Source organism: Strongylocentrotus purpuratus, unplaced genomic scaffold, assembly GCF_000002235.5.
Source record: "Strongylocentrotus purpuratus isolate Spur 01 unplaced genomic scaffold, Spur_5.0 spur5_contig_847, whole genome shotgun sequence".
Lineage (NCBI taxonomy): Eukaryota > Metazoa > Echinodermata > Echinoidea > Camarodonta > Strongylocentrotidae > Strongylocentrotus > Strongylocentrotus purpuratus.
This window is the reverse complement of record NW_022145554.1, coordinates 1,005,092-1,028,560: the sequence shown is the minus strand read 5'-3', so window position 1 is coordinate 1,028,560 and position 23,469 is coordinate 1,005,092. Positions and strand designations below refer to the sequence as shown.

The 23,469-nt window shown below is 37.9% G+C and overlaps 1 protein-coding gene across 2 annotated transcripts in view; it reads left to right on the top strand.

Annotated features, from left to right (window-relative positions):
- Positions 1-1,280: 1,280 nt before the first annotated feature.
- Positions 1,281-23,469, top strand: part of LOC581809 (rhotekin) — a 42,341-nt gene continuing 20,152 nt past the window's right edge. Inside the window, exons 1-2 of one of the 2 annotated variants that reach the window (XM_781792.5) lie at positions 1,281-1,462; positions 22,052-22,159. In XM_781792.5, coding sequence (XP_786885.3) covers positions 1,322-1,462; positions 22,052-22,159 — 249 coding nt within the window. In that variant the 5' untranslated portion in view covers positions 1,281-1,321. Of the gene's footprint in view, positions 1,463-5,808; positions 6,526-22,051; positions 22,160-23,469 lie in introns of those variants that run through there. The other variant, XM_011685290.2, reaches the window with a different exon arrangement.

Below are 23,469 nucleotides of genomic sequence, written 5' to 3'. Positions count from 1 at the left end.
GGGTGGTGATGGTGGTGATGATGATAATGATCTGAGTACACGATAAAACAAGTGTACTCTAAGATCTGACCTGAGCACCTTCCTTGCAGGCTTGAGTATTGGAGGGTGGAGGAGGCGTAAATACTGATCAGTTTCATCATCCTCGTATTTTCTGAAAGACAAATACTGATATAAAAGGAATCCTAGTGTAAGGTTTTAATTTCACTGATCCAAGTGGTTACTTGTTTATTTTACACTGTACATTTAGCTTTCCACTCTGATATGCTTCAGCGCACTCCTGACCTACATTCATTCTCTCATGTCTGCTAGCTCTTGGCTTCTATTGTTCTGTCCCTATTCATTCATCCTCATGCACATTACCTGCTATAGCACCACACACACACACACACTCTTCCTATCTATTGCCTATTCAACCCAGCACAATATGCACATGGCACTCTATCTTTTACAAGCTTCTCTATTGGTTACCTACTTATTGTCCAATCTTGTGATTGGTGATTATTGTTTCATGGACTGCATGTCAGCCATCTTGGCTGCCATTTTGTGGTTGTAATAAAATCTAACAGTGCAGCTCAAGTCCTCAAACATGTAAGACCACTTTTGTTTTGTGTGGGTCCTTACACCTGGTGGCAGCGGTGGGATTTTACACCAGTAAAATCTCAATATATCATCTCGTGCTCATCCTAGGGATGTCAGCCTATGTATGGGACATAGCATTTCCCTAATGTTCTTTTTTAAATTTTTATGACAATTAAGATGAAGGTACCCGGGCAAGAATATTTGGGAAAATTGATTTGATAATCATACTTCACTACATGTGAAGGTATCCAAATATTAAATTCACAGGAGAATATTTCACTAGATGATTTGCTATAAATCGATATATTGCAAAAGATTTTCTTTCCGATTTTGCTTCGATTGTGGGCATTTTATATAAATGCAAAAATTAGCTTTGGTCTGCAATCTAGAAAGGAAATATTAATTGTAACAACTCCTGTGAATGACAAATTTTGGCCCGATTTTATCACGCATTATGCAAATATTTGGTCTTAGTTTATTATGAGTTTGATTTTACAGTAGTTTTCCAATTCTCTTAGCTCGAGTATTTTCTTTCTTTGTCCAAGGAAGCACGGTCTTTAGGCCCGCTACATGAATTTTCACATTTTTGCGCCTCCCTCAAAAGGAAAATGCAAGGGGTCCCCGCATTCTAGTTCTTAGATCAATATTGCGGATCGGATCGAGCGCGATCACAGAAAAAAAAAAGTCGAGCGCCAGCTAGCGACGAAAAATCAAAAGCTCATAAATAAATCTAAAAACAATCATGGCTGCTTTCCAGCGGCAATTTCAAGCTGTTAGGAGATCTTTCAGACGGAAAAAGCGTGATTACGACGTTGTGTTTGAATGTACACCCGTCGTCAAGCGGCAGAAGATTGGCAATTTCAGACCTGAAATATCAGAAGAGGTAATCTTGTGGCATTTTCTTATTTACTTTAGATCAATATCGTGTCTTTGTTTGAAATCGGATAAGTGCAGTGTTTGAAGTGCAAATGCAAGTGGTGATTGAATTTGCATTTGCCGTTACACGTCGATGCAGATGACGGTGCAGTGGCAGTGCTACCGGGTATTTAGGCAAAGTCTTGTGGGTTGGGCATCAATCAATCAGGGCCGGGCATGCATGTTGGGTGTGGTGTGCGTGTGCTACTGCTGTATTCCTCTAAATTCATTACTTTAAAGATAAAGACCAGTTATGGTCATGCGATTGCATGGTGAAAGAAACGTTGTGGAATCGATCAGAAAAGGTTGATCATCTAGAATAGTCTAGACCTTTTTCTAGAGTAAAGGAGCCGGTTTTTGGCCACTTAAGACAAAATCCTATTTTTTGGACCCTTTACTTCCTATTTAATTATCATTTTTTGTTCAAATCATGAAGCAAATATTATTATTATTTAAACAAAACAAGAATCCCAGAAAAAAATCATGAATTGCCATGACAATATTCATTTCAATTTTCACTGTTTCGGAGTCAGTTTTCGGCATAGCGTACCAGTTTTCGGCCGCATGTACAAAGTCAATAGGAAGCGTGCGCACGCACCGTGCGTTTCCGCGCTGATCTATAGCACTAGCGGGCAGAGCAGATATCCCACGCCGGAGCTCCCCGGAGCTCGCCAGGCCAAAAACTAGTACTGCGGTGATCGGATATTGGAATCTGAATTAGACAGAGATATCGTGTGTGCGTTGCGGTGAGCGGCTGCATTGATTTAATACATGCGATGAGATACTTTTGAGCTTGCGACTAGCACAAAATCAGGCTCTAAATCTGAAAAATACTTAAAATAAAGCTCATTTTATGGTACCCATATTTCTTACAAACACGCGTAAGATACTCGATTTTTCAGATTCGGGTAGCGGGACCGCCGATTACATCGCTAAAATGTGATATTTTAGGATATATTTTTCATTGCAAATGTGGTTCTTCAGTGACACTGGCATGGTATGGTATGTGTGGGATATGCATTATGCTATATGCGATGTATTTTAGAGGGATCATTTTACCTTGCATCCAACCAATCGGCCGAAAACTGGAGCTGGCCGATTACCGGCTCCTTTACTCTAACTTATTATTATTATTATTATTTATTCGGCAAAGGAAAACATTACATATCAGTGTACACAATACAAAATAAGACATAATTATCAACCATTGGAACGCCAGGGACAGAAAAAGTTAACTGAATTACTGTGGCATAAAGCCTCCTGTCCCAATTCCAATGGATGATTTACATAAAACAGAAATAAGAAGTTTAGCCTTGGGTTACCTTCAAAGTTGAAAAGTAATTAGGGCCTATTAAACAATTATAAGTGATGTAATTAAATGCAAGATGTGGTATCATTATTTCAGATACATTATATAATATTAATCAATTACAAACAAATGTATAGGCTAATTAACATTTGACACATTGAATAAGTGTAGGAGATGTTGCTGTATAGGGCAACATATTAAAATATAAAATAGCATATTAAATAGCATATTATAACCGTATCTCCCCTGACAGCAAGGAATAGAAGATATTATATACCTCACTTAAGAAATCCAGCCATCTGATTGGTCGAATTGCATTCATAAACTTCAACTGTTCCTGTAAAATTCTCGGTAACCATGCTTAAAACATTTCAATATTTTTAATAACCATGGTTATTAAAAATAGTTGGTCAGCCTCCATGGTTACCCCATAGGTTTACATGTTAAAAAATGGTTTGAGCGATGGAGGATGCCGTATGTGTGCGAAGGATTGGTCGGTAATTTCAATACAATTGAATCTCGATCGATCTTACCGACAATTTTATCTTGCATTGTTGACATGAAGATGAAAATAAACTTCCAAAAACAAAAAAACAACATCTGCCGATAGATCTTGATCTAAGTTCGTGCCAATATGCATTGCAAAAGTAAAAGAAGAGTCCGTATATGGAGCTTTTGCGAAGCATTCATCACACGCGAAGCCGGTTTCAATCCATTTTAATGTATATATTGGAGAAAACTGCCAAGCATGTTAACCGCGGGCCATAGCCGAGTGGTCTAAGCGTTGGTTTTCGGTACACCTCTTGTTGTACGCAAGAGTTCGAATCCCGTCTTCGACAAAAATGATAAATATTTATCTATTTTTTTTCGGCATATAAAAGTATTAATGACTGCTTTAATATTCGAGAAATAGTTGTTTTCATACGCTCTCGGGAAGGTTACAATTGGGCTATTCCCCTCGGCAAGCCTCGGGGAATAGCACAATTCTAACCTTCCCTTGAGCGTAATAAAACAACTATTTCTCTCAAAGCAGTCATTAATACTATACTATAGAAAATGAAAGGAAACTAAAAGAGACAAAGGGGGAGAGAGAGAGAGAGAGAGAGAGCAAAGAGAGAGGGAAAAGTAAAGCAAACAGAGAGGAGAGAAGTACATACATGTACATGTATTTATCAGTGATACATTTTCTTGAAATCAAAATTACAGTGTATATTTAGGCCTGTACCATAACAGGATTCGACATGACCACACAATCCCAATATATATCCCATTCAAGGTTACAAATATTCATAACACTGACCTATACCAAAAGATAAAATTCCAATGAAATATATATGACCCATTAAAGATACAGGTTACAAATATCTATGATACTGACCTATACCCATGATACCGGAAGAACAGTTCCATAACAAAAGAACATCGTTATTTTGCAATTATAAATACGTGCGTGTTAACAATATAATAAGTGGGGGAAATATTAAGGAGGAAAAGAAGCAAGAAGAGGCGGAAGCAGTAGAATTTAGTATTCAGTTTAATATATTATATTATATTATAAGTATTGGTGTGTACTGTTCTGGAATCATCAAAATGATAAGAAATTTGGCCCAGTCTTCGTAAAGTTACAAGCACTGCACACGTGCGCAACACATGCGTTTATCTCTCACACACCAATAGATAAACTAATTTACCAAATATATCAATTAGTAGGCGGTTTCCCGGCAACATTTTTATCATCATGTACATGTGTTAGTCAAAACATACTCTTTCACATGATTATAGGAGCTTCCATTTCATTTTTTGAAATTGGGGCATTTCCAATACTGGTCTTTACTTTTAATAAGAGTTTACACTTTAATCTACCCCCGATGAAATACACTGTACCGTAGATCTAGGCCTAGATTCTAGATCTAACTTGGACGAGTAGATCTATGATCTACATGCACTTGTCGACATGATGCATGAGAATGTGTAAATGTTCCAAATATTTTTGAGCAAGAAATTATGTTTTTGAAGAACAGTGATGATTGGAATCGTAATCTAATCTAGTGAAATCTAATGAAATCTATAAAATAAATGAATTTGAATTTGACTTTATGTCTTGCTAATCATGCTCATTGTGTTGATCGTGTTGTGTTTAGACCTCTATGTCATGTGTGTGACACCGTCAGTGTAATTTGTCATTCATTTGTTGTTTCAAATTGAGATGTTTCTTATAAAATGTTTTTGACATGTACATGTATGTGTGGCAGTTCGGGCATGTCAGATCAGGGGTGGTATCAGAGCATGATTTTATCACTATTTTTTTTTTTTTTTTTTTTTTTTTGGGGGGGGGGGGGGGATTAGTATTCTGAGACCACTTTTTATCTTAGATTTTATCTTTCATTTTATCTCAATCTCTTAGTACTTCTTGTGTACCCATAACAGTGATTTGCAGCTTAGGCGCAGTTTTAATACTGACCCCTAATATCATTTTATTTGAAAGTTAAGATAAGACTTAAAATAGAGTAGGGACTACGTACTTTATCTCTCAGATGGCAGTATCGGATAAGGGCAATATTTAATAGTCATGTGATCAAATGAACAAAATTAAGCCTGACTATATTTCTCCAACTGTCCAAGGATTATCAAGTTCATTAAAAAAAATATCCCAGCAATTCCACGTTTCGAATTTTGAAAATTTTGAAATAATGCATGTACATGTCCCTGAGGGACTGGCAGAGAGGGGTTTTACTTGCTGAACACGATGACAGTAAAATCTAACACACACCATTCCTTAGTTTTGCACATGGGCATATCCACACACAACCAATTCATCATATAACTATCCTGAAATTGTATAGTTATACAATGAAATTGTGTGTGTACGCTTACTAACGATACGTCATATAATGAAATGCAGGCATCGTTTCGAAATAGAACTCAATAAGTAATCACGGAATGTGTTGTGTGTGGACTATAATTAATCAAATTGTACAAATATATTCACATCAATCATATACATGCAGGCCTTCATGTACCAAGTTTTGGTTAATAACAAGAGTCGTCATTACCTCAACCTCATTTTGAAACAGGAAACACAATTAAGAACGAATGTGGCCCATGTGCTTTGGATAACTTCTTTTGTTTGTGGTTAGTTGTTGTTTCCAAGCAAAAGTACCTGCCATTGTGTTTGTAATTTGACACTCCCACAAGTACTCACACCAGTCCATTGGAGAGTCAGGAGACTTCAAAGGATTTGGGTTCAGGTGGGATTAACCTTAATCCCCCCTCTTTCTAAGCTACTATGAGGTCACTCCATTAGGACCCTCACCTTTGATTGAAGGGTGAAACAGATGGTTTAGTCATTGGTAGCAGATTTCATTCATTGATGCCCAGACCAGCCCAGACACAGGATGTTCTCAATCGGTCCCTGATCGTGCTCAGTTGCTTGCTCGCTCAGTTGCTCGCAAAGTCTCCTTGCACATACACATACCTTCACGTGTTGCTCCTCCACAGCTCCACTGTTTCTTTGTTTTTGTTCGTTCCCTGTGACTCCTGTATATTTGTACACTTGTAAGATGAGACAATAGCTAGGGTGCGAAAACAAGATTTTGGGGAGAGAATGAGAGATTCTCATACTTTTGTTCTGGTTTGGAGTTCACTGTTTCACTCGGGCGGTTCATCATTGAGGGAATAACAACACCATACAGTGGAGTTTGATCATTTAGTACATACACACAGTAAGTAACTGCTTACTATTACCATTACAATCCCACATTGATTTAACCCCTTCATTTTTATTTCTACCAGTACCATGTGATATTGTTAACATGTTGACAATTTTGAAAGAACCTTGAGGATTCACTGAAATGTTCTTTCCAAAAACCAAATTAAAATGCTGCAAGTTTTAATTTGATGTGGTCTAAACGGGCCATCTTCTGATGATTTTTTCAGGACAATTTTGAGTCGATTTCTCTTGAAATACATTGTTATTAGATCAACATTACTTTCATTCTATTTTCAGTTCTCAACCCTTCATCATGATGCATGATGCAATGTGTAACTTCACAGGCTACAATAAGTTTAGCCTACGGGTGTAACTACTCAGGCTATAGTACCGGTATGCACAATCAACTATTGTATTATTCTGAAGAGATACATGTACATGTAGCCCTAGATCAAATATTAGGCTTGCATGCTTGGGGATCCTCTAGAAGTGTACTTCTGATTTTTAAGAAGCTTACTGTTTGACCACTCAAAATGAAGAGTCCTTTCGATTATTAGGAGGATGGCATCATTTGACAAAATAACCCTCGGGCTCATTAAGTAAGTTCTTCAGCATCAGTGTGTGGAAGTAAGAGCTAAGAGGTAATCCTGTTGAAAACTTCCAGTCGTTCTATTGCATCGAGTGGTACTTGTTCTGAACCAAACTTATTGTGAATGCATGGTGGGTGGGTGCAAATGTATTACAGGAAAAAAATGGTATTGGGAAGACCAGTGTTTGTCCAGTCTATTTTAAAAAGAATTGAGTGATGGTGTTGAGACAACAGTTGAAGGAAGACTATTCCAGGACTCACCCACTCATATCAGACCTAAGACCTTTTTTGTGGTGGGGTGTGGTGTAGAAATGTTGAGCAATGCCTTTTTTATGATCAAAGAAAGGACCAACTTCTATTCCAGATTCATTGGTTCTAAAATCTAAATCATTCAGAACAGCAGGGTTTTGTTTAATTTTCTTTAGAATGGAACTTGGAAGGAATTGTATTGAATAGTGGCAAGTGAGTCAAGTGACAATAAATGCATTTGAAAGAACACGCTAGAATTTAGAAATAGCAAGATAATGACAACATTAATCTCTAACTTTTTTTTTGCCAGTGCATCCAGTCCAAATAGGGCAATAATAGTGAGTTTGGATTACTGAGTCAGAAAACCTTCATGGAGGGTAATCATTGGTCATTTATAGAACTGAAGTATATTTACAACTTTAACTGCCCAATCTCATTTTAATACCCTACCTGGTGACCATGTACGTGTACATCATTGCTTAGCAGTATTTTGTATACATGCTGCTGACTCTGGGGGTAATTTGTAGCTTCCTTTCTTTACTGACAGCTCGTTGATACGACTGACTGACTGACTCACCCACGGTCCCAGACTGTTGTTTGACAAACCTGATAATATCTTAATCCGTCAATACCAATAGGTAGAAATTGATTAATTCTGTCAACAGAACGTGATTACCGGTGTGGTATTTGATCAAGGAAACAGACAATGGTGTGAAATGGGTAAATGTAATGGACCGATGATTATACAACGTAATCAACTCTTTTGAATAACAACGATATTCATTAATTATTTTGAAGGAGAAGGAGGAAGTGATGGAGCATGCAAAGTGTAGGCGATTTGTAGGCGACTTGTTTTAGAACAGAGAGGAAATATAATAAGAAATGAGAGATGGAGAATGAGGAAGGCTCATGGAGAAATGGAATGAGAGAGAGAGAGAGGGGGTGGTAGGGGGAGGGAGGGTGAGGACTGGAGAGTAGCGAGTGAGAGAGGAGGGGGGACAGAGGGAGAGAGAAAGAAAGAAAGGGGGAGGAGATGGAATTGGTAGGCTTACAGAGAAAGTGTAAGAGAAAGATAGAAAAAAGTGCAGAGAGTCAGAGATAGAGAAATGAAAAGGAGAGGAAAGTTGGAAGATGTTAGTTGGACACAGAGGTGAGCAACAGAGAGGGAAAAAGTGAGAGATAGAGAACGAGGCAGGATCACAGAGAAATAGAATGAGAGAGAAAGGGAATGTGAGAGATAGGGAGTGAGTGAGAGAGAAGAGGGGGAGAGAGAGAGAGAGAGAAGATGAGAGGAAGGGGAGGAGGTGGTAATTGGTAGGCTTACAGAGAAAGTATATTAAGAGAAAAATAGAAAAAAAGTGCAGAGATTCAGAGACAGAGAAATGAAAGGGAGAGGAAGGTTGGAAGATGTTAGTACATGTAGGAGGGAGAGAGAGAGAGAGAGGTGAGCAAGTACAGTACAAAGTTCAATTTTACTAATGTACATGTATTATAATTCACAGGAAAGCTTTTGCATACAACTGTCTCAAGCTAGTGCTGCTGGTCAATGACCCTTGCCTGAGGAGCTGCCGTTGTAATCTACTCAGCAAGGGTTAAATACAAGTCATGTGTTACATGTAATTGTGCTTCATTTTCACTTTGTGTACCAATAAATATGTAAGCAACTGTGAAAAAGGAAGGAAAGCCTCGTAATGAATAATTTTCCATCTGGTGAAATGAACATCAGATATTGCATACGTAGACAATGTCCTCCAATACTTTTTTTCTATTTCCTTCTCAATGTTCATCTTCCCTCTATGATCTCCCTTCCTGTTGTACTTTTGTCATTGCGCGTAGTGAACATTTGTTGCCTAAATATTTGTACAGTTAACAACTAAATTATTCATACCCCTTGTAAATTTGATTTGATTTGTTTTTATTTTTTAATGTGTAACCAAAAAATGACGGGTGGACTTGGTTGCATTATGACCTTTAGTGAGTACCTTTAGATGTAAGCTTAGAATTGTATGTGTCACATTCTAAAGAAAAGTAAATCCAGACAAATCAACTGTTAACATACAACTGTCAGCTGTACTTAAAAAATTACTAAAAGTTGGTAATGGTATACACAGAGCTGCCAACTAGTACGGATTTTCCGTAATTGGTACGGAAATTAACGACCATTACGGAATGTTGTCTCAAATTACGGATTTAAAAAAAAAAATAAAAAAAAAGATTTTTTTTTTTTTTTTTTTTTTTTTTTTTTTTAATGAATTAAATATGATTTATCGTAGCGAGTGCTGTGAATAGGAGCCATTTTTCATGATAAACTGTGTTGTGATGACCTGAAATTCAATACTTAACATCTTTGTGTGAGTAAAATCACCAAAAATTTCAGATAATCATGCGTCCGCGCAGTGTTGGCGTGTCGTTTTTTTAGATTCATAGCGCCGCATAAGAAATTACTGATTTATACCCCAAATTACTGATTTTGAGCCTTGTGATTACTGATTTTCTGTTCTGGAGGTTGGCAGCTCTGTATACAGGGCGTATCATAATAAAGGATATTGAAGTTTAATGACGATTTATATGAAAACTACTGATTTCATAATCAAGCATTTTATGTCTGTTGTAAAGGACAGAATGTCCTCTTTTTAATGACACCCCGATCATACTACTACTGTCACAGTTGACTGAATAACAAAGCATTGCTGTCCACCATGTGAAAGGTGCACTGTGACAAGTTAGCATTCACAGATAAATTATAAAGATTAGTGCTTGTGTCAGCCCAGACATATTGAAATGCTGAACAATGAGTGGATTATGTGTCTAAGAAGGAAATGTTATCAAACTTGGCACAGTGCACCTTTCACATGGTGGACAGCAATGCTTTGTTATTCAGTCAACTGTGACAGTAGTAGTATGATCGGGGTGTCATTAAAAAGAGGACATTCTGTCCTTTACAACAGACATAAAATGCTTGATTATGAAATCAGTAGTTTTCATATAAATCGTCATTAAACTTCAATATCCTTTATTATGATACGCCCTGTATAGTGCTGTAATGTACTACATGTACATGTATGTTGGTTCATTAAAACCTGTCTATAAAGGCCTACAGTACAGTACATGTACCAGTACATGTTTACAAAATAAATGTATGTGGTCTTTCTAGGTTTTTATAGTCTGCAACCATGTAAGGAAGCTTGAAAAGAGATAGTATCTACATGTACACTGTATCTACAGGGACAGATGGTCTTGATATATCTAGAGGTGATCTTTACATCACTCAGCTTCGGCTGTAGATGTGCATACAATTTGTACTTTTTTATATCTTTTCTTTTCCTTTTTGTTCCATGGAACTTAATTGTCATTTACTTTGTTAACTAATGTGCCTTGCTTTCAGTTTCATACATCTGAGCCCTGTCTTTCAAAGAGTTGATATCAATCGCAACTACATGTAAGAGATAGGAGACGGCAAACTTGCAATTGATTTGAGGACTTGCGATTGATTTGGATCAATCATTACTCTTTGTAATAGTGTTACTATCCTGCTCTAAAATTCATCCCTACCTCAGGCTTGGGCATTTCCTGCCTGGTGCATAGTCAGAAATGGTCAGATTGTAATCACACTTGTTCACAGGTTCTTTGTTCTTTGAAAGAGTAGAAAGTTGTAGAATTTTTTCCTTTTCACCACTATGGGGCGAGGTCAAAAGTCTTAACCTTTTGCTTCCTGAAATGATTTTCATTTCCCGCTCCTGTTACCAATCTATAAGGGGCTTTAGAGAAATTAGAGGTGCCAAAGCCATGTAGGTCTCATTTTGAAAGTCTGTTTATGGTTACACCCTAAAACTATATATGAAATGTACTGGAAAAGAACTGTAAAATAGAATATAAGTAAAGAGAGAGGAAAGAGGACAAAGGAGAGAGAGAGAGAGAGAGAGAGAGAGAGAGAGAGAGCGAGAGGGAGGGGAGGGCAAAGGAAGAGGGAGATAGAAAGAGAGAGAGAGAGAGAGAAGAGGTGGGGTGCAAGGGTTAAAGATGGTAATGACACACACAGCGAGATTATACATGTGTGCGCATGTATTACTATGTAACATGTAAAATACATTACAATAATGCCCTTTCTTTTTTGTTGCAGTCCAAAGTTGTGGTCTTCCACGAAGTCATTTGTGGTTGGGATTGCTTGCAAGATCAAGATATATTTCGCGCACACCCCCCCCCCCCCCAGTGCACACAGATATTGTAGGCCTATTGTAGTACAAAGTTATCATTTCCCCCCTCCCCCCCCCCCCCTTCCCCTCTTCCCTCTATTTGCTTGCAGATTTTTCAGTCTTAACTCTTTTACAATTCCGTTTATCAAAACAAATAATTAAATCAATAATGAAATTGACTGTCAAAACATGACCAATCTGCTACGTGGCCCAATCTCATTGTCCCTTTCATTCCACCGCATCCATTGTTAGAAACGGTTCAATGCTTTTCCTCAAAACACTGTTCCAAGATAGATGATTCACTATGTTTACTCTAGAAATGGGTTCTATGGTTTCCAATCATTGCTTTTCAATAACTTGTTTCAAAACTAAAAGTTGTGATTTGTCATTGAGTCTGTTGACATTTGTCACTTGTACATGTAAGGGCACTGTCATTGTGTAATTCATCTCCCAGTTTCAGCTGCTACTGAAAAGTAAGCATACTCACTGTTAGTTTCTTTTGATTCTCTCCTTTGCTCTTGAAATTTTCTTATGATGCTATTTTCAACTAAACCTTTGTGTTATGTAGTGGTTTGTACTACAATTTGATCCCATTTGATTGATGTGTTTCTGAATCATGTACTTTTGCAGTAGTCTCCATTCCACTTTTAATACCGGTATGGTATCTATTTTTCATTAATCATAGTAAAGTCTACTGCTTGTTCATGTAGCTGATAAGAATTATTAAAAAATATATCAATATTACAGTGAGACAAAAACAGAGCTACATGTACATGTACACTGTATGTGTCATTGTCTGGAAAGTGAAGAGTATTAATCTGTTTCGCCTGTGAATCCTTTAATTATTGTCACATGAAACTAAATATAGAAACAAACAGGGGTCCTCCTGCTGGTTGAAATCAACAAATTATAAAAGACATTAAACAAAAAATGAATAAATCTTCAGAATAATCACACATCACAGTCGCCTCTGTCAAAAAAAGAAAGAGGAACTCAACTCGTCCGAAGATTACACAAGGATGTAACAGGCAGGAAAGATCAGAGCCATCTGTAACTTGACTCTCCTCATCCGACCGTCCGTCCCCACGCTGTGCACAACCCATACCATCTCAGTGGCGTCTCCTTTCTCACACCATTTCACGCTCCCTGTGATCGCTCGCTTGCTCCTCCTTGTGCAGCGCTTATTAAATCTATCCCAGCCACGTTGAGCTTTCTCATGTGCTACTGGGATGGTGAGACTCAGCTGAGATATATAGATGTGCCTCGATGCAGTGCTGTAATTCATCATCACCCTGTAAATTGTTTTGATAGCATCGTAGCATCATCGCATGGGTCCCATCTCCTGGCTTGGTTTTTACAAACTGATATACGATTATACGTAAAATATATCCATGGTTTTTATTAGGAGGCTTAGACACTGACAGAGATTAGCAACGACTGCATCATTGTAAATCATCTGATTTTGATTCGGTTCATGATTAGATTATCATGAATGCAGGAAATTTCTCATGCGGATCTGCGGAAATCTTTTAATGATTGGTTCATGGCTACATGTAAGTTGTCTTTAAGAGGCAAAGACAGCTCTAGAGAAACGTTACAGTATAACAATTAACATATGATCTTGAGTGTCATCATTACTCATGATTTGGCATGTATGATGAATGCAGGAAATGTCTGAGCATGGATTTTCGGGAATCATTTAGTAATGATTGTTTCTCCTAAGGTGCTTCTCCTCCCGTCTTATACATGCAGTCGTCCTTCACATGGATGTGTGTACACAACTTTGTAGTGATTAAGAGGTAATTTACTGCTTCAAACTGAAGGATTTATGATCAAACTAGAATGGAATTCATTTGAAGGCCTTTACTAATTTGATCTGATGAAAACTGCAAACTGTCAGAATTGTGCGATTGTGCATGTGGATTAACTACATTTAGAACAGATACAAATGAACGTTGCAAAATAGATGCTGGTAATAGAAGGGTTTTGCTACTAGCACTTAATGTTTATTCTACCAATTACCTAATGCTGAATGAACAGAAACGTGCCAACATGTTCAGGGATTAGCCAGGTTTACAAAAAGAAAAACACACTTTTATTTCCCTTTTGCTGGTCTGAAAGCTCTCTGCTAATTAGGAGCTGTAAAAGTATTAAATAATTTTGATAGGCTTTCCATGGTTTTGTCAGAATTTGGAAGCCGCGGATCCTTTAGGGTCGGGAGGTTGCTGACTGGTGCGGAAAGGATCCTTGCTTCACAGTCAGTCAGTCATGCGCAAGTAATTGAGCAGAATCGGACGGTTGGATGATTAAGTAGGATTTTGCTGGAGTTGATGCATAATTTTAATTGAAAGTTCAGCGTTATGACTGGATTCCCAAACTCTGCTACGAGCGCTTGTGCATCATTTGTGAATGCACATTCCTAATACTGAGGGGTACAGCATTTAACTTGGAAGAAGATGTCCAGCATTTTTAAGGAACTGCATCTATCAACATCTTCATGCAAGTACATGCACATGTAGCAATAAACTATTTGCATCATCTGAAGTGGATTGAATAAGAAATTACTTCCTGGATGTTTTCTGGTATTACTTCCTTATATTATTCCTTGCAGTCCAAGGAGACATGAGTGTGATCTTTCTTAGCGACTAGATAGTTTGATGATGTACATTTCTTTATTTGTGAATGATCTGCAGTTTCAAATCCTGACTTTCATGGGCCATTCAAGCTACAAAGCTGTTAAACAGCAAGCTCAAGAAATTTATTTACATTATTCAAAGCTTGCAAACCTATGACAAAAGGATTTCATCTGTAATTGGAACCATCTGCATTCTGCGATGGTTATGACTGAGACAACCAATTTCCTAATTTGTGTAAAGCTAAGCTAACCACAGACTGCAGTTGAGCGGGAGGATTTCTTTCATGCGTGAATCTTTCAATTCATATTTTTGCTCCTTTTAAAAATGAGAATTATATCACCAATCACAGGATTAAGCTGCACCTGTGTCTGAACTCTGCATATTAATCCCCCTTCATCCTGATAAACCTTTGGTCCAGACACATCATTCTACAATGCTCTGATATGAAAACAGATGGAAACCACTAGACTGTTTATTCTGTGATTTGATTACTTCTTTCAATCAATACCTAAAGTGCTTCTCTATCGAATCAGACAATATCATCATGTTAAGTTTGCCAATATTCAACTCGAGGGGATAAGAAATCCTGACTGATCGAGCAGCGCAATATCTGTAACTCATATCTCCCCCCAGAAACTCTACCACACGGTCGGTGGTAGAGCCAGGGAGAACAGAGAAATTGACATAACGGCATTGCCAGTTTGCTTAGTATCTGGATTACTGATTGCTACCATTCTGCGTTAGATTTGCTAGACGTGCACTGGAGGAATTTTGGTACATACTTGAATGTCACCAATCAATGCTAGAGCACCTCTTGGCATTTCTCTTTCTGATTTTGGATTCCCGTCTCGCGATAGATCTTCAGATTTCTTTGCCGTGTACTACCGGGCACTCAGACATAATTTCCCAGAGGTTTTGAGAAGTAATAAAAGAATATGTTTGAAATTGGAGTCCGTAAGCGTGCTGGAAGCGTCAGCGGTGCTGCAGTGAGTATGGAGTATATTTGTAACCCTTCCATGTCAGTAAACAGAAGGGTTCTTATTTCCATATGGACCATTTTAAAGATTTACAGGAATATTTTGTTCACTCTAACACAAAACTCCTTAACCTCTGTTTTATACATAACCTGAGGATTTACAGTTTATTTGTAGGTAGTCTTTTTGATCTATGACCATTTTTTTTAATGTTCATTGTATGATTAATTGTACACTGCATTAAAATGTTATTTCTGAATGGATATTTAATACTTTATTCATGAAATCTTTATTATTTTGGAAGATATTAACTCTCAAATGTGACTTGAAGTACTGTATCTATTATTGCTTTCTGGTCCCCCTCCCCATTTGACTGATTATGTAGTAATTAGTAAATCAAAGTATTGAACCAAGATGGTACTACATTTCAACCCCCCCCCCCCCTCCTTGTATTGCAAGGTTTCCTGTAGACCTGTATAAAATACAGATGTACAAGTATCTCTCAAGCTACAATGTACATTGTATGTCAATGAGTTACCGCCCTTCTTGCACTCATCAGACGATAGGCATGTTATAGCTTAGAGTGTAAACACTTTGGAAAAGCCCTCTTGTTCTCGGCGGATAATATTGTAGGCCTACTGCACAATATATTGTAGGCTCGATGATTGCGCGGGACATACGTTCTGGTATTAACATGAAATAGAAACTTTTCGATTTTTTGTGTGTGTAGAAACCCAAAGATTTTTCAAACATTGTAATTTGTCCCTTTAAACGAAATATAGAGCACTCTCTTCATCACTGTTATTCCTGCTGTGAATTGAACTGAGTGCTTCTGGTCTCTCCATAGGGGATGAACCAATGGTCAGCGTTTATCAGTAGCCATGGTAACGTTGCAGATTTTGCACTGTTTGTTACCTGCAAAGTTTTGTTGAAAATAATTACTATTGTGCTTTTTGCTTTAAAATTACGGTATTTATTTAATGGTTGGAGACTTAAGGTTAATCTTGCAAATTTAAGGGATTGCACAAAACGTTCCTTGACATAGCAATATCTAAAGCATTGATGATAGGCTCCATCTAGAGTTACTGAGCTTTTGGAAAGAATGATCATGAAGAAATTGGTCTATTCATAAAGATGTTTAAATAATATTTTACGATACACCTGTATGACAAAGCCATCTTTCATCTGCTTTTAACATATGTGTCTTTTCAATGTTTCTAAGTAATTATGCACATACATGTAGTCACATACAATATACATGCAATGATTATTTTATGTTCTATGGTTAGACAAGACATCTAAATCTTAGATCAAAGTCAAGGGAGATATTGCCCTTTTTATTATGGGATTAAAAAGTGTAAGTGCACTTTTATCATGATATCAACTCTACCTCACTTTGGCACACACCTGTTTGATCCCCCTCCTCAAGGGGGATTACCCCTGGACCGTAGTCCCTTGACTGGTCTTGGATTCCATATTCCATCTCATGGCTTGACCTAGATCTTGCTACCGTGATCTAGTTCAAATTAGCCCAAGCATACCTCTGAGATGAAAGTGGTACTCAAATCTTGACTTTGCATTCCTAAAACAAAGCTCATGTTATCAATTCCAATAAAGAAATTGACCTGATTGTTGAGAGAAACTGAGAAAGCTATTGAAAAGCAAGTCTCTGTTTTATCCACATTATTCTTACTTACTTACATTTTGGCAATGCCCTCCTAATCAATCTACCCCAGAATCTACTGTCCAAACTCCAGAAGCTTCAAAACGCTGCAGCTCGTATTGTTTCTCTGACCACCAAGCGTACCCACATTTCCCCAGTTTTGCAGTCGCTACACTGGCTCCCAGTAAAAGATCGCATTGTTTTCAAAATTTTGTTGCTTACCTTTCATTGCGTTCACGGCTCTGCTCCTCAATACCTTATCTCTCTAATCCAAAACTACACTCCTGCAAGACCTCTACGCTCATCCACTTCCAATTTTCTTGTGACCCCCAAAATTACCAAAACGTGGGGGGAAAGATCATTTGCATACTCTAGTCCTAAATTATGGAATGGCCTTCCTGAAGACATCAAAAAATATTTATCCTCTGATTCTTTCAAAACTCATCTCAAAACATTTCTTTTCAAGTCTTGATCTTTTTTCCTGTTTACACGCGCCTTGAGCACTCCACAGAGTGGATTTGGCGCGATATAAGTTACATTATTATTATTATTATTATTATTATTACTTAGCTACAGCTGCTAAGTACAAAACTCTACCAATTTCTGTTTTTCGTTGTGAAATTTTAGAATACGGTACTGCAATTTTAATGTAAACATTCTGATTTGTCATCCTGTGTCTGTGTCGTTCTATGGTACAAATGAGAATGACTGTTTCCCTCAACAGAATACAGATTTTCAGCCACTGGAATACTGACAAATCCTGACGATAGATAAAAGCACTGTTTTGGTTTCAATCAAAACACACATGTACTCGTCTGTATTCAGCTTTTCAAAAAATCTGTCTTGAAGTTCTCTTGAGTTCTTTGTGAGCACAGATCAATTTATAAAAAGAGAAACCTTAATTTCTTAATATGGCCACAGGCCTACTATCTCTTGCTTATGACTCAAAATGTAGTAACCCAATTATTTTGTTAGCAAATGGAGCAAAAGGAAGTCTTCCAATCAAATGCACAATGTCTGCTGAGAGCTAGAATGGCATTAACTCCTACTGTTACACAGAGCTAACACCCCTCTGGCTCTCAACATAGAACAGGATACCCCAGGCATGAGCCATTTATAGTTCTCATTAAATGTACATGTACATGTACTGTATGTCTTCTGTGTAGAGCCAGAAGGCAGTTCGCTCACATACATTGCATATATTTAACGTCCTTCTTGCACTCAACTGACAATATGACACCCCCAGGTGGGAGCCATTTAAGTAAAGCCCGGTAAAGGAATTTATGCACTTCTAGTAGTTTCCTGAATATTTCTACCAGATCACCCAGAGGGTTTGATTATGAAAGCACTTCTTCCACTCTAGGCACTCCATACTAACTCCATTGCTCTGATCATATAAGCAGGTGTAATTAACCATCTCTTCAGGGGCCAGAGTGCATTCACTCAGACCCCTGTCACACCGAACAAAACTGTCCCAGACTGAGGTTCTCCAAAGACATGCCCTGGGCCTGGCTACAAATGTTTGATGGTCAATGGAGTATCGATAGGCCCGTCTTCACTATCTCGAGATTGCCAAATATCCAGCTATTTGAACTATCCCGATCGCAAACTATCCAGCTATTTGCGTCTTCATTAGACTGAAGTAGCAAATTAGCTGGATAGTTGGTCGGGATAATATCCCAAGATATCTCGGTCTAGTTTGCAAAATATCCCACTATTTCCGAACTAGCGGGATAGTTTACGACCGTCGTCATTAGACCGAAGTCCGGAGTCAAATATCCCGATCCCATCATGCACAACGATTTCCGGTTCGCACATGCGATCTATACTGCTCAGCGCGCTAGTACAACCACTGACCTCGAGTAAGCACGGAAAACCGCAAACTAGACTGAGATATCTTGGGATATTATCCCGACCAACTATCCAGCTAATTTGCTACTTCGGTCTAATGAAGACGCAAATTAGCTGGATAGTTTGCGATCGGGATAGTTCAAATAGCTGGATATTTGGCAATCTTGAGATAATGCAGACACGCCTAAAGTGTGAATGTCATACTGGCCAAGTTGTCAAGGTTGCTGGTTCAAAACAAGTTTTGTGCTAAACAATGGTTTGGTGCATGATCACACCAGCACCAAACACTGAATTTTCCCAGCTTTAGTCTGTTGCTTGAATGGTTTTGCGGTGAACCTCATGTGCAGGCTCTGTTGTTATAAACCATTAACCTCGACGGCGAGCGTATATATGACATGGGCTCTACTCTAACCAAATTCATAGCTTAAGTTCTGGACCAAACTTTATACCTACATGTGTACATACATGTTTACAACAAGTAACTACAACACGAACCCTTTCAAAATTAACTGCATATATATATATATATATATACCGCTAATCGTAACCCTATTCTTTGACGGAAAAAGCCTGAAGTGAGGTCAACTTGATGAAACCTCTTTTTCAACCCTACAATTTTTAAAGAAGCTTTTCCATAAATTTGACAGTTTTGACACCAATCCCAATCCCTTTTTCCTTACCACAACCCCACTGACCCAAGACATGTTTGGAGGGCAGCTTTCTATTTTTGGTCACGGTGGCTTAAGATTGACGTAATCCGCACGCAGGTGAGGTGTCAAATTCTTAGCTGCAAGCTACCTGTGCATGTACCTGGAGTATTACCTAGCGATTACATCTGACCCAATATCATGAAGTGGTGGTCTCTGGTCACATCGGAAAATGGTCCACTATCTCTTGGCTTGAAAAGGATATCAGTTTACAAACACTCTAGGATTTCACCAATAAGGAGAACCATTGAAAAGTAGCCTGAAATACCTGGGATTTTGGTGTAACAGGGGTCTTTGCATTTTTTTGGAGGGGTGGGATGAGTCAGAAAGTGACACGCTCCGGGCAAACGACTATCATCTATTCCTTCTGGTCCAGTGAGTCATACCGGTGGAGTAGATTTCACCACCGTTTGACCACGCCGATTTCAATTTCCATCCTTGAGTGAACCTAGTTGGTAATTATGGCGCAAGTGTCCACTTCTGTGAAGGTCATGTGATGCGATCAATGATTTGAGTGGAATTGATCCACAAAAGGGGATGGCGAAGCCTAATGAAGAAATAGGAAGGGGGCTCGGTTGGTGAATTGCCTCTTCTCATTTTCAAGATATCATGGGGAATTTCTCTTTAGGTATGTTCTCTGCAGTGTTCAGGGACATAATATTTTACCTTCACAATATTTAAGGTTGATGAACTCAAAAGAACATCATTGTTTGAAAGCCAGAAGGGCGTTAACTTGTATACTTAACACAGAGTTAATGCCCTTCTGGCTCTTAACAGATGGCATGTTCTCTGTTAGTTGTTTGCCTCTGTTTTTGTTCATATATTTAGTACATGTATATTTGTACGTCTTGCGTTATATCCTGAACAAAATCTGTAATTGTGCAGTGAAAAATGCTAGCATTTCATACAGAACATACACTGAACAGTATCATCTACTACATGTATGTAATAACCTCAGGTCAAATCAAAGAGTATTTTGCTTTCGAGATGAAAATTAATCACTGAAGTTTATTAGATACATGTCTGCCACACTACCTGTTATTGCAAGTATCTACTGAGCTCCTATTGACTAGACTTATTAAGAGTGATAATTTATATGTATGTACTTACCCTGAACATCATTCTATTATCACCAAGAACAGAAACAGAAACCTTGTTATTTCACCTATTTTCAAGAGGATAATAAATGTATGTGACATTGCATCAAAAATTAGCTGATTTCCTAATACTGGACTACTGGTACTAGAGCACACACAGGCCTAATATTCCTCCAATCAATGATGGTTTTAATGTGAAGGTACATAGATATACGTACATATATACATACATACTGTACATATATATACAAGTAATTTGAAGGTACATAAGTTTGTTCATCCTGTTTCTTGTTATGAAGATGCTTAGAATGCAAGCAAGAACAATTCAGAGAAACTGATGGTTGGAAATTAATCTTAGCGACAGTTTGGTGAACAAATTCATGCAGATACATACTAATAATTCATACTCATAGAAATCTGACAGATAGTTCAATAGAAAATTAAATTTTAGATGATTAGAAATATTAGTAATTTTGTATGAAAACTACAATGGATGAATATTCATGATACTATTTCATCACCTGAGACCTAGAAGGGCATTGATTCATGTATTTTACACTGAGTTAATGCCTTTCTGGCTCTAAATATATTTTTAGGAACAGTTGTAATCTTTTCTTTTGAATAATAATAATAGTCACATTTGTACAGCGCTTAATAATGCGTTTCTAAGCGCTTTACATTGTAATTATTATTACCCCAGTAATTGAATTCAATTTCTAAAGCCATTCCTCAGTAACAGATTATTCTGTTCAATATGATAGACAGGGATCATAAGGGGATATTTGAAAGAGATTCATGATCTGAATATATCCAATCTACAGTGATAGTACAATGTATTTGAAGAACTGGCTTTTGAGGGAGATATACAGTGTAAGACTGTACGGCCTGACTGTAATCATATTGCCCAAGTTGAAGATGAGGGCAGTATGAATATTTTGGGGACATTAGGAATTATCTAAAGGCAATATAGTCTTCTGTCATGCTAAAAATGATGCCTGAGTCAATGCAATCATTGATGATTTTTATTTTATATTTTAACAAGTATTACTTGTATCAGGCTCAGGCAGACAGGCAAAATTCCTATATCATCTACATGTGAGAGGAAGGTTGGTGTTTTCATATTGCCTGAGCACTGCTAAAGTACATGTAATGTAGAAGAACATGGATCCACAAATACTAAAAACATTAAAGAGAAAGTTGAGTTTTGGTCATGCGATTGCATTGTGAAAGAAATGGTGTGGAATCAATCAGAAACGGTTGATCATCTAGCATTTAAGTATTGGTGTGTACTGCAAGGTTCTTGAATCATTGAAATGATAAGAAATTTGGCACTGTACACAGAAAGATTTATTTGGGACTACACAAACATGTGGCATAAAAATCTGTTTCGATTTGTATGATGGTACATGCCATATCTAGAATACTAAAGCATTTGAAGAGCCATGCTTTTCAGGGAACATTATCTGATGTTCTTCCACACTTGCATAATATCACTGATAACACTCACAAATTATTGTGCACCTCTTCCCAGAATTCAACTCTTAAATAGACATATTTTGTATCTATTTTTCATCTTTCAGCTTGCCTCTATGGACGTGAGATCCAGCATAGCTCAAGATGGATCACGTTGGGATATCATCGAGGACCTGGATCTCTTCTACTTCAGACAGCTTGCTGTCAGTCTACAGGTAAGCTCAGTCTTTCATCCATCAAGAGCCAAAGGGGTTGGGGGGGGGGGGGGGGGGGGGGGGGGGAGAGAGGCTCAAGAAAAAAAAAAGTTTTTTTTAATTTTTTTTTTTAGGGCAAAAAAGAGGGGTGCGGTTAATACATGAGGGCGGTTTATACAACGTTAATTACGGTACATGTACCTCGGTACATGTAGCTGCTAGAAGAAAAGAATGTGAATTCTTGAAATTAGGGCATTTTTTTCTTCTAATGGAGAATGACTGAGATAGGGAAGGAGAGGACGGAGGAAGAGATACACTGTACACAGCTTTAAAGTGAAATGAGAGGAAGAAAATAACACCTACAAATTCTGTAAAAATATAACATATGAACAGATCTGAGGGCAGTTTAGCTCTGGAAGGTTAACAGAAATAGCTGTAGGGGGGGGGGGGATGTAAGCTACATTTTAGAAAACCATTACCACTTCCATATAAAGCTATGTAGCCCCTACCCCTTCCCCCCCCCCCCCCCCCAAGAAAAGAACAAACCTCTGAGCACTTTTTTCCTTTCTTCAAACTATCGATGTTTCACTGTGATTTATGACTGAGAATATAAATAAGTTGAGTATAATTTACTCTTTGTAGATTAAATGTACTCTGGAATAAAAGCCATTCTTCACCTGACTGATTTTAAAAAAGGGTTTTGAAATATACACTCTGTAGATAATGTACCAATTCTGGAATAAAAAGGTAATTTACCTCAAGCAAATCTGTTGAGCTTACAACTTTTAAAAGAAGCTTTGTCTGAAACCATTAGCTCTCTATTGAGAGACTGTGTTCTTCCATGTGCAAGTGTAAAGAATTCAATGATTGAGTTTCAACGTGGCATGTTGAAATGCCATTATCAAGGCACTGATGTGATTATTAGATCACCGCTTCTTACTTACTAGGCCTGTCTTCATCATCTCGAGATTGCCAAATACCTCGCTATTTCTGATTTGGGAAATAATCCTGAAGAAACAAATCGCGTTTTCACTAGCTCGAGATTCGACCTCGAAACTTGAAACTCGACCTTGAGAAATCAGCTCGAGATATTTTGCTCAGCGTTAGCGCGTATTGCGAATCTTTGGTCTAGTGAAGACACACGGGACAAATAGCTGGATATTTTGCAAACTATCCCAAGATATCTTGGGATGACAATCCTGACCAAATATCCTTCTAATTGCTACTTCGGTCTGATGAAGACGTAAATTAGCTGGATAGTTTGCGATTGGGATAGTTCAAATAGCTGGATATTTGGCAATCTCGAGATAGTGAGGACGCGCCTACTGAAA